Source organism: Heterostelium album (assembly GCF_000004825.1).
Source record: "Heterostelium album PN500 unplaced genomic scaffold PPL_scaffold9, whole genome shotgun sequence".
Lineage (NCBI taxonomy): Eukaryota > Evosea > Eumycetozoa > Acytosteliales > Acytosteliaceae > Heterostelium > Heterostelium album.
The window spans coordinates 1606799-1619789 of NW_008805071.1; the positions used below are offsets into that span (position 1 = coordinate 1606799).

The window sequence follows — 12991 nt, forward strand, 5'->3', positions numbered from 1 at the left end:
TGTAACTTTTTAGATTCGGATATGTTCAATATATCATTGGGCAACATAAACTCATTAGTCGAATTTCCTAGTCTGATCCACACTTGAGTATTAATAAGACCTATAAAGATAAATAAATGATTGAATAAATAAATATATAATCGCAACAACTTTATCTTTTAATTTTTCTCCAAATATAACAACACTTTAATTATGTGGGGAATAATAATTATATTAATTGAATAATAATTGACTTTTTTTTTTTTATTTTGGTGGTTGTAATAAAATTTTTGCCAATAGAAGTACGACCTTCCAATGCTTCATGAGCTTCGGAAACTCTTTCCAATGGGTAGGAGGTCTTTGACGAAAGTTTGAGTTTGCCATCGGCAATCCATTGGAATATCTCTTTGCAACGCGATTGCATTTCACCCGATTGACGAATGTAGTCAGCGAGTGTTGGACGTGTGATGAATACAGAGCCATTGGCACTCAAGAGCAATGGATCGATGGGTGGAACCGGTCCGGAAGCGTTACCGACCAAACAAAGATATCCAAGTGGACGAAGAGATTTCAACGATTGCATCCAGGTGGAAGCACCGACACCGTCGTAGACAACATCTACACCCTTGCCATTGGTGAGTTCACGTACCTTTCCGCTGAACTCTGGAACATCGCGATAGTTAATGACATAGTCTGCACCGAGATTACGCACCAGCTGTTCTTTCTCTGGTGTCGAGACGGTGGTGATGACATGTGCACCAATGATCTTTGCCATTTGGATGAGAGCTTGTCCGAGACCACCGGCACCGGCTTGAATCAAACAGGTATCACCCGATTTCAAAGCAAAGGTCGATCGCACCAAGTAGTGAGCGGTTAGACCTTGAAGAGTGTAAGCAGCAGCGGTTTCATAGTCGATTCCATCCGGTAGTACGTATATGTTGTGTTGTGGCACAGATGTGAATTGTGCGTACGAGTTTGGACTGAAATAGGTAACTCTATCGCCGATCTTGAGATTGGTAGCTTGTTCACCGACAGCGACAACCTTACCGGAACCTTCACGACCGAGAATAGCAGGAAGTTCCAACTTGTACAATCCACTTCTATGATAGGTATCAATAAAGTTGACACCGATACATTCGTTCTGAACTAAAACTTCGTTTGGCTTAACTGTTGGCACTGGAATATCTTCATAGACCAATTGTTTTGGTCCACCAGTTGCATGAATTCTTACTGCTTTCATTGTATTTGATAGTATTCTATTAAACATTAAACTTAATTAAATTAAATTAAAATTTTAAGATGCAATGAACTATTAAAAAATTTTATGAATTTTCATATTTTTTTGATTTTTCAAAATCATTATTATTCTATTCTAGAAGTGTTAACATCATTCTTCTAGATACCAACCCTATCATGATGATGACAATGAATATCATACATTTATATAAACAAAAGTTATATATATATTTATTGAATTTTTATGAATTAAAGGTAAACAAATTTATTTACTAAGCAATATGTTAATAATGATCGCACTTTTTTTACATTTGCTGTATACATATAGTTTAGGGAAATAGATCTATTTATTTATTTGATTTTTTAATGTTGAATATATGATACATAGCTATTGGTAATGTCATATTGCCAGAAATTATTCCAAAATCCAAGTGCTTGAAGACCTGCACTACCACTATATCCATAGGTTGGACCGGCAACAGCGAAATCTGGCATGGCAAACGATGATTTAGTTGGGAAGAGTGTGAGTGCCTTGTTGAGACCGACACTGTCTGTGCCATCGAGAACAGCCATCATGCAACCCTGACGATATTGATTGTTCTTCTGAGTGCATGGCGAGAGGAATAGCAATGCCGATTGTGGACTACTGAATGTGTTGGTTCCAATGGTCCAAGACTGAGTGGCACCACTCGAGAACTTCACTGGGAATACACTTTGGAAGTTGCTGGAAACCTTGTTGGTTCTTGGACCTCCAAACAACACGACGTTGTAGGTATTGAGTAGATCAACTGTGAAGCCAGTGTCTGGCATAATCTCAATGGCATAACGCTCCTGATAGTAGAATAGATTGGTGAGATAGGTTGCCATTTGAAGATACTGAGCGGTTTGATTGTTATCTCCGGTCGTTCCATAGACGAAAAGGATAGGCGATTGAAGAATTTGAATGACTGGACCGTAGTTGCTAGGATTACGTTCAGAGAAGAGCCAGCTTTGATCGGTGCAAACCTGCCATTTACCTGGATTCAATTGACAGTAGTGACTGTTTGGCAGTGCGGCATAACTAAATTGTTGGCCATCGATAACAACGGTGGTTGGCTTTTGACCGAAATGTGAATCGAATCCGAAACGACGAACATTCTGAGTGATTAGAACCCAGTTGCTCGAAGTTTGTTGTGTAACTTTAATTTTTGCGACTCTATAGGGCTGAAGGAATTGCACGATACTGATACCACCTTTTGGTCCAGAGGTGGCGGGGTTCAAAGTTGTTACGGTAAAAGTGGTTGCTAGCGATGGAATGTTGGTATTGACATGGGCATTGAAGAAAGCTTGCATGAATGCATCGTCTACGACACCGTTAAACCAATGTCCTTCACCCGGAACCTCTGAAATGATACCAGCGGAACTGTTGTGATTGATTTCATCGTATAGTCTTACCATTCTTCTCAAATGGTATGGTGGAACGTTGTCATCGATCGAACCGAATCTAGCGAGCAATGGAATGTTGGCAAGATTTCCAATGTACATATCGTTGTTGTAGTCGCCGATCGATGCATCTAGAATGAAACGAACGAAAGGATCTGTCCAACTGTTTCCAAGCTTTAGGAAAAACGGTGAGTAAACCGACATGTCAATCCAACCGGCTGCTGGAGAAACGGAGAGTGCTCTATCTGGATAGTGAGTGGAGATAGTCCAACATCCGTGTCCACCCATGCTGTGACCGGCGTAGAGAATACGATAAGGATCGGCACCAAATTTCGATTGTAAACTCGATGGGACACCCGGCAAATTGGTAGCGAGAGCATTGAGTGCTTCGAAAGCATTGACCAGTCCCATGTTTTGCCAGTCGAATCCGTAGTTACGACGATTGGTAGGGAACAATGTCCATGAGTAATTCTGACGTTGATAAGCTCCAGTCCAAGCGGTGGAAGCCGCTTCCACTCCGGCACCGTGCAATGTCAACAGCACTGGACATTTACCGGTGGCGCATTCATAGAGAGGTGGAGTGGCAGCAGCATACTGAACAGAGTTATCGCAATCCAAAAAAGTAAATAAATAAGGTTCACCAAATGCTTTACATGAAAAGTTGACTTGGATGGAAATGTCGTCGATTCCGGCGTCGGTGGTAAGCGCCACTGGAATGGAGAGCTGATTGTTGACACAACTAAATTGATTGTTAACTGCTGAGATCTTAAAGTTGATCGGTGTCATTTGTCCTACGGCAACTGGTTCCAATCTCTCGATCAGCTCCAGTTCGAATGGGAACGGTGCGGTTGCCTCGGTAACTTGAAGTGGCATATCAATAAGGTTCAAAACAGTAACGGAAACATATGGCGATGAGAAAGAACCACCAACTACATCCGGCACCAAAATATCATTGATATAGAAGAAGAAAGGTGGTGATGTCTTTGCGATGGTTTGGACAGAGCAAAAGAATCCAACACCTTCCGATCCAATTAAACGTACTCTTACAGTATGATTTCCAGCTTGTAAAGTTAATCCTCCAACTAGTAGTTAATTAATTAAAAAAAAACAAACAAAAAGGATATTAGAATTCCTTTCTTTTTCTAGAACAATAATAATATTTAATATATTTACATGCAATTCCAGAACCATAGGAATCACCCATTTGTGGAACATCATCGATATAGTATCTGGAAACACCTTGACATTGGACAACAACTACTTGTTCGGTGTATAGATAGAAATCAGAGAGTGCCCATCCAGCGAAATAGCTACCTGATGAACCTGCCCATGCTTCGATGAGTGGCCAGTTCACACCTTGTGTCTCATTGTAGTTGATATTTACATTGCCATCTGGAACGTTGATATGTGTCCATCCTGCTCTTCCATTATCAGTTATGTCAGTTGGATAGGTAGATTTATCTCCCCTTGGTATGCCTGTGATACCTCCAAAGGCATCTAAAACATCATTACCATCTTCCCTGGGAGCCGATGGAAATGGTCCAACTTTAAATAATTAATGTAGTTTAAAACAAAACATATAAATATTAATATCAAAGTAATTAAGATATGTGTAATTTCATTCCTAAGAATGTTTTGTGTGCATTAAATGATCAAACAAAATAATAATGCGAGGATGCGAAAAAAAAACTGTGCAAAAACAAAACAAGCCAAAAATGAATTTGCACATATTTTTAAAAAGATAAAGTTACCTACTTATATCCCATTCTGTTAAAACCAATTGTTGTTCCCAATCGATATGATTCAAAGGTTTACCACGAACTTCATAATCTTCTGCTTTCTTAAATCTGTTATTACTTTCAATCGATAAAGCTACAGCAATATTTAATATAAAGTATAAAGATAATATATATGTATAATAATATTTCATTGTTATTGTTGTTCTTATAAAATAAACAATTGCTAATTGTTTTATTAACAATTTTAAATTGAATGAAAACACATCACATTATAAATGATGATAATTAAATAACCAGCCCATTAAATGATTTTCAAACCCAAAATTAATCAAAATGAATCAATTTTTGTGTAGTGCACCACACTGTTATAAAACAATAAAAACAAAAAAATGGTAAAATGATAATGGTCACGCCGACTTCGGGTATTAGATTTTATTAATAAAAAAATAAAATATTTTTTGCCTTTTTTTTTGTTTATTTATTTATTTATTCTTCTTTATTGCTGTTTCCTTCGTTGTTTGGAGAGTTTTCGGATTTCTCCTTGGTGTGAACGATGAATCGTAGGTAGATGATAAACAGTGAGTGCAAGATCAATCTTACCAGGACAAAGACAACATCAAACACCTCATAAATGAATTTAGGTGAAAAGACTGTCCAGATGAATAGATGGTATCGTTGTATCAGAATACACACACTGAATATAAACACATTGGTCCACTTTATACCGCAATCCAATAGTGAACCAACCAATGAATACCATTGTAACTCATCTAGTATATCATTGATTGATCTTGGTGTATTTAAAGTTGGTTCACTTTGATTAATACTTAATTATTAATAATTAACAAAAAAAAAATAAAGAAAGATTGATTGATTTGATTGATTGATTGATTGATTGATTAATAAAGTGATTGATTTTAATTGAACTATCAATAACAACAACATACCTATCGTTTGTATTCTTAATTGCAAGACCAGAGTAATAAGAGATCGAAACGAAAAAGAAAAAGATGGGTGAGGAATAACCGATTACAAATGTTAATAGACCAACTAAATATTGGTTGTAATCAATGAGACCTGTGTAGGAACCAGAGATATCGATGCTCGACAGCGAATTGGAATTGCCCAGTGCAAAGTATCCGAATTGACCTAGCCAGTTGATACATATCAGACCGACGATAACACCAGTCATACCACTTCTTGCTCTTCGACCGGTATCCTCAAACAGATATTTGAGGTAGTAGTGTGCAATCACTCCGTAGATTGTGAATAAAAACATATTGTGTGTCTTGTGCAACAGTAAAAACAACATCGTCAGATTCACCACAATCAAAGTCGGTACATATTTCAAAGTTACAATAAACCACGATGGTGTTTGAGCTGAACTTGAATTACTTAATGATCGGTCCTACACATATTCATGTAATAATTGGGAGCGAGCGCGTGTTAGTTTGAAATTATCTATAAATTAAGTAAACAAAGTCAAACAACTTACATTTTTACTAAAGAATGGAAAAGTAATGGTAATTAGCATTAAAAATGAAACGCAAATATATACGAATCTGGCAATAAAAACAGATTCTACCAATCGAGCAGGAATATATTCCCATTTATAACAAAATATAGAAACTGCACATAAAACTATAAATAATTTATATATAAAACTTAACTATTTTTGAGTTTGGTTAGTTTGATTAGTCGGACTGTTTGTAATAATGATATTATGTTAACTAATTACTTACTTGAGATATAATACCACCTCTTCTATATTTAAGTTTATCTAATATTCTGAATACATATATACATGGCGCTGAAACGGATACAAGTGAGAGTAGCCAGAGTGTAGCATGTGAAATACTGTTGTTGGAAGTCAAGAACTTTGCCATATCGATGTAGGTGTATTCATGCAGCAGTTCTTGATCGTCCAACCACTTGATACCAGTTTGATTCCAAATTCTAACTACTCTAAGTCCAACCAATATACCGAGGAGAATGAACATCTGTCTCAGACTATCTTTGTAAACCTTTGGACTGTGATTGGTAATCTTGTAGAGTATGGCGACAGAGTGAGGTGCCAACTGCAGGAGAATGACCGAAACCGTTAGGAAGTACCAAGTTTGATGCTCCTCCTCCACCAAACTACTACCGAAAAGACTTATCAAATGAATGATAGTTCCAATGATAATGATATATTTCTCTTTACGGAGTTGCAGTGGTGAGAGAGATGGGTATGTCAACAGCTTGAGGTTGTTCTTTGAGAAGAATACATTGAATCCGATCAGCAGTGATAGTGCGGTGAATACAAAACTGAGAACACCAAACTTGAATTCATCCTCACAGAAATAGTTGTAATCAGTCTCCCCACTCATACAGGTGATTGTAAAGTGTATGCCAAGCAGTACGATAAGGAACAAGATAAAAACAATAGCAAAAGCAACACCCTTGATCTCAAGATTCACTTGATGATCGTTCATTGCAATCGTTGCAATGGTAACAAGCAGAGTGACAAGCGCAGAAGAACCAATCAGCAGGATACCAATCAGCAGTAGATCATCGTCGAACGACGTTAGCAACGCGGAGAACTCCGATTGCAGACCGTCGAGGAATCGAATGTAGAGACCGGCAGCATTCTCGTGGAAATGTGAGTGTGTCGGCGAGAGTGACCAAGAACTATGATATTGTTGTGCATCTGCGAATATCTTGAGGAGTTCCGCTATCTTTGGCTTGGCAGGCTGGTCGTTCTTCCAGAACAGAGGATTGTGTTTCAATATATTGATCTGTTGTTGACAGTTGATCTCCAACGAACGAAGATACTGCTCCTCCGGCAGGAACTTCTCAAACAACTCTGGAATGATACGACCCAAACTATTCATTGGAATCGGTAGGTTCAACAGCATCGAGAGTGAAGGAACCAGATCGACCTGATTTATCTCCGAAGGTGGTTTCGGTGGGAATGGCAGAAGAATTCGTCCACTCGTTTCATCGTGATCATGAACACTCTCTGTCTCTGAATGAGTATCACTATGTTTAACAATATCATTCTGATGGTCATACAATGAACTTATCATAATTAAAACAGCCGATGTTTCAGAATCTGTTGATCCACCATGATTTCCAATCTATCATTAATAAATATTTTTTGTTTTAGTTTATCATTTCTTTGTTAGTTAGTTAGTTTATATTTTGTTTGTTACATACTTCATTCATTCCATGATCACTACATAATATAAATAAAGTTGGTAATGGTTTCACTATGGAATCATCATATTTCGATGCATTATGATATTGCTCCATTTTCAGTTGATCTCTTCTTACAATGTTTTGATGAATTCTCTGAACGATACCATCGATCTCCTCTTGTTTCGGACCCATCAAAGGACTGTATGGTCCTTCCAAATGTCCAATATGATCCAATCCCAAATAATGCAGAAACATAGCATCCCAATCGTCATTTTCAAACTCTTCATCCAAATGTCTAGTTACATTATTATCGACTTCAACTGTATCCTTTATTATTATTATTAAATGTAAATTAGTCATAATTGAAACATGTCTAACAAAACAAACAAACAAACAAACAAAATGAACTTACAGCAACATAAAAACTTGTTGTACCATCGGAACGTTTGAAATGATTTGGAAATAGCTTTAGCCAGGTGTCGTCACCAAAGAATATCATTGATTTGTTGGCTTGTTTCATTTGGTGGAGAATGTTGTCCTCTCTGAGATCGTTGCTATTGAAATTATAGATGAAATCGACAAAGCTTGGTATTCCACCGGATAGCAACGCCTTGATTCTCGGCAGAGTAACGGTGGGTGCATTCGCTCGGGCAATAAAAGAATGTGTTTTGCCAGCGTCTATCAACGACTTTGTATAGTTCATAGCGAGTTGATCCTCACCAAATATAAAACTCGATCTAAAAGCATCGACAACCATAAACACCACTTTATCAAATTGTGGTTCAACTTTAATGTTATTCTGTGTGTATGTGTGTTTGTGTTAACAAACAATATCAGTATAAACAATGATAAAAACAATAGTAATAATCAACAACAACTAACACTTAACAACTTAACAACTTACATCTACACAAGAAGAAGGATATTGATCGAAACTATTGTAACCTTGTATTAATGATTTCCTTGGGAAGAATCCACGTGCAAACATAAAGATTCCTAAGAGTTGTGAGATGATAAGTACCGTGGAGACAAGAGACATCGCTCTAACTCTTGATTTATTCGATTTCTTCTTCATCTCTGATGATTTCGATAGTTGATGTGAAGAAGATGTTGGTGATGGTGGTGAAGATGATGATCCATTATCATCAGACCTATGATGGTGATGATGATGACCGTCGATATTAGGTGCACCAATAATATCTATTTTTGGTAATTGTATTTGATTGCTACTACCGCTACTACTATGATTTAATTGAATATTACTATTACTATTATTAATACTACTACTACTATTTTGACTACTACTAATACTATTGTTTGTTGATAATAATGAAGATGATGACGTTGATGATGTTGATGTATTTAATATATTTTGATGATCGGTATGAGTAATAATATTATTATTATTATTAGTAATGTTGTTATTGCTATTGTTAAGATGATTGCTTTCTATGATGTTATCATCTAGATATTCAGTTGGATCACTTAGTTTTCTATTTTTAAAATAGTTTTGTCTTTCAAATGCATGACTACTACTTCTACTGATTAAACTTGAAAGTGTTGTTGCAGATTCAATGTCATCGAAACCGGTTGAAAGATCAGTGTTTAGATCACTGTTCTTCTTTCCACCTTTGACCATTACTTGAATGTCAGTGTTGTCAATTTACTAATCTAATTAGTTAGTTGTTATTGTTGTTGTTATTGCTATTACTGTTATTTTAGACTGATTCATATAACACAAACACACTATAATTAATAAAAACTTTAAAACTAAAAGATTTTGGTGAAGAGCAACATAAGTTCTGACAAATGAATTTTAAAAAAAATTGAAATTTAATTATAATTAATTAAAAAACTAAAACAAAATAAATATTAATTTAAAAAAAAATAAAATATAAACTAAAAAGGGAACCAACACATCAAACATCAAACACATCAGAATCATATTAAGAATTGCCAACGTGTTAGAATAGTGGCAAAAACATTGCTGTTCAACAAACAAAATTCAAAGTATCTTTTTTACCACCTTTTTATATAATATTTTTTACAATATATAGTTATTTGTTATTATGTATGTAAATTTAGCTAAACAACAACAAAATAAGCTTAATTTAATTTATTATAATCATAATCGTTTCAATATTAATAATAGATGTTTAAAAGTTAATAATAATAATAATTTAAACACTACTGCTTTGTTGGTAAGTGGTGGTGTTGGTGGTGGTGGTAATGGTGGTGGTTTACCAACATTGTCTTTAACACAAAACTGTCGAAATTTCAGTAGTGACAACAGCAGTAACAGTAATAGTAAAACAAGTAAAACGAAAGTTGATACTTCAACAGAATCCACTACGGAGAAACAACAACAAAGTCAACATGAAACACCCGCAATGTTACAATATCATCATTTCAAACAGAAGTATCCAAAACATATACTTTTATTTAGAATAGGTGATTTCTATGAGATGTTCTATGATGATGCCAAAGAAGTTTCTTCACTCTTACACATTACAGTAAGTAGATCACAATGAATAATATAAAATTAATATAAAAATGATGAATCTAAATACTTATATAACCAAAAATAATAATAATAGTTAACAACAAGAGGTATAAAGTCAACAAAGAATGAAATACCAATGTGTGGATTTCCTCAGCACGCTGCAGAGACCTATATTGAAAAGTTGATAAGACATGGAAAGACTGTGGCCGTTTGTGATCAGGTGGAAGATGTGAAATCTAGAAGTGGCAGAGGCAGCAAGGTTGTCAAGCGAGAGGTCGTTCGTGTCTACACTCCAGGCACTGTTACAGAAGATCGATTCCTCCAACAGTATCACCACCAAAATAACTATCTCCTCTCTATAGTGCCAATTGGTATCAAACAGAAATCACTATCAACACTGCCAAACAACCATCAATTCACCTCCACTCAGAGATTTGCACTTTCATGGTTGGACATTAGTACGGGTTCATTCAATGTTTCTGAAACTACATGTGAGTAAAGTGAATCAATATCATTATTATGATGATCGATAATATATCTAATGAACTAACTAACTAACTAACTTTACTTATATACTTAGTCGATTGTTTGGCGGGAGAATTAGTAAAGATATCACCATCTGAAATATTGATATCACAAAAACTTGTGGAGTGTGATCAATTAAACGCGATTTTGAAACCTTATCATTTGAGTAGTTCAGAGGATTGTTCTATTTTCTACTTTGATAAGAATAGAGAGATGTTTCAGGAAGCGTATGGCGATGACTATATAGATGTGGAGGATCAGTTTCCACAGTTCTCTACCGATCAACTTGGATGTATTGGTTCCATCTTGAACTATGTATTCAGTACACAACTTGGTGTGATACCTCACATCGATCTACCACAATCCTACTCAACTCAAACCTCAATGTTTATCGATCATTCCACCAGAAATTCATTGGAAATCACCAAAACATTCCAAGGCATCAGAAAAGGAAGTCTACTCGATACCATTGACAAAACAATAACATCAACTGGAAGTAGATTACTTCATTCAAGAATACGTATGTCTTAATTAACTTAAAGAAAAATGAATATTCTATATTTAGTCTAATTTTCCAATATTATTTTAGAGTCACCATGTCTATCAATAGTGGAAATCAATCAACGTTTAAATTTAGTTCAGTATTTCCAGGAGAGACCGGACTTGATCAAAGAGATTCGAAAACTTTTGATGAGATGCTATGATTTGGAGAGATGTATTCAAAGAGTTTATATTAAACGCGCTGGACCAAGAGATTTGTCATCGATCGGCTCAACTTTGGCGTCGCTATCCTACATCAAAGCAATGCTCTCTGATAGCCTGAAAAAGAAACAAAAAGCAGGACACTCGCAATTCGATCGTGATATCAAACACCTCATCGATGGAATAGCAAACTTTGATGAACTATTGGATACTCTCTCAGAGGCATTGGTAGACAATCCTCCTTTTATTCTATCGGACGGTGGATTCATCCAGCCTGGCTATTCAAAGGAGCTAGACGAACTGATGAGCTTACAAACCCAGAGTAAATCAGTGATTGAACAACTCCAAATGGATACGAGAAAACAACTCTCTATACCCTCATTGAAAATCAAACATAATCAATCTCTTGGCTATTACATAGAGATACTTTCAGCACATCGTGAAAAGATTCCCAAGCATTTCATTCATGCTCAGACTCTGATGAGTCACATGAGATTCAAATCCAGTCAGCTCTATGAGCTGGAGGAGAAAATTAATCGGTCTTCAGCAATGGCGTTAGAGTTGGAGCAAAAGATCTTCAATCAACTAGCTGATAAAATCTCTGAATCCTACGGTGAAAAGATAAAAAAAGCCAGTCAATCTTTGGCCAACATAGATATTTCATGTTCATTGGCGCTAGTTGCAATCGAAAGAAGTTATACAAGACCAATACTAACTGAAAAGTAATTATTAATTTATAAAAGTTTCTAATTAGTTATTTGTTTATTAACTTTTTAATCTTTATACTAGTCCTATTTTAAATATTGTTGGTGGTAGACATCCAACTGTAGAATATGCACAACTAGTTAAAACTGGTACAATGAAACAATTTATTACAAACGATTGTCATTTGGATAGTCAAAAAGATTCACTGCTATGGTTAATAACTGGTCCGAATATGGGTGGTAAAGTAAGTATACAAAAAAATATATTGATTGATAACAAGAAACTGTGTTGATTAACATTAAATTTATGCAAAAAAAGAGTACATTCCTTAGACAAAACGCATTAATATCAATTATGTCACAGATTGGTAGTTTTGTACCAGCGGATAGAGCTGAAGTTGGTATAATGGATAGTATCTTCAGTAGAGTTGGATCCAGTGATGATCTAGCAAACGATCGATCTACTTTTATGGTTGAAATGATAGAGACTGCATCGATTCTGAAAAAAGCTACACAAAGATCGTTTGTCATTATGGATGAAGTCGGACGAGGTACTGCCACCTTGGATGGTCTTGCCATTGCACAATCGATCATTGAATATCTGGAATCGATTAAATGTAGAACTCTTTTTGCAACACATTACCATGAACTCACAAAGTTGGCAACCGTAATGAAAAAGATCAAATGTCATGCGCTTGCTGTAAAAGAAGAGAATGGTGAACTTTTGTTTACCCACAAGATTATGCCCGGTGTTTCAAACAAATCCTATGGAATATTTTGTGCTCAACTGGCTGGAATGCCACCAACCATTATCAAAAGAGCAAAAGAATTGCTTTTAAAATTAGAGTCGGATAAATAGTTTAATTATTATTTGAAACTCTTTAATTTTATTTTTATTTATTTTTATTTATTTTTTTTTATATTCATGTTTATTTGCCGATTGCAAATAATATTATTTTTTTTTTTATATATTTCTCCTTCAATGGGATGATTGTTGTTTG

At 35.5% G+C, this 12991-nt stretch overlaps 3 protein-coding genes across 3 annotated transcripts; 1 reads left to right on the forward strand and 2 right to left on the reverse strand.

Moving 5' to 3' along the window:
* Window positions 1–208: 208 nt before the first annotated feature.
* PPL_09145 (quinone oxidoreductase family protein) lies at window positions 209–1219 on the reverse strand (the record flags this gene model as incomplete). The annotated part of the gene is made up of 1 exon (XM_020579942.1): window positions 209–1219. One exon carries the CDS (start codon window positions 1217–1219, stop codon window positions 209–211), a length of 1011 nt encoding a protein of 336 aa, XP_020430617.1.
* A 359-nt stretch (window positions 1220–1578) lies between these two features.
* Window positions 1579–9195, reverse strand: PPL_09146 (uncharacterized protein; the record flags this gene model as incomplete). The annotated part of the gene is made up of 12 exons (XM_020579943.1): window positions 1579–3719; window positions 3811–4182; window positions 4393–4580; window positions 5083–5202; window positions 5324–5595; window positions 5654–5761; window positions 5872–6017; window positions 6115–7046; window positions 7431–7495; window positions 7575–7883; window positions 7969–8355; window positions 8461–9195. The coding sequence occupies 12 exons, from the start codon at window positions 9193–9195 to the stop codon at window positions 1579–1581; spliced, it is 5775 nt and encodes a 1924-aa protein (XP_020430618.1).
* A 430-nt stretch (window positions 9196–9625) lies between these two features.
* Window positions 9626–12849, forward strand: msh1 (DNA mismatch repair protein MutS; the record flags this gene model as incomplete). The annotated part of the gene is made up of 6 exons (XM_020579944.1): window positions 9626–10069; window positions 10154–10550; window positions 10640–11104; window positions 11174–12008; window positions 12076–12235; window positions 12310–12849. The coding sequence occupies 6 exons, from the start codon at window positions 9626–9628 to the stop codon at window positions 12847–12849; spliced, it is 2841 nt and encodes a 946-aa protein (XP_020430619.1).
* Between the last annotated feature and the right edge of the window lie 142 nt (window positions 12850–12991).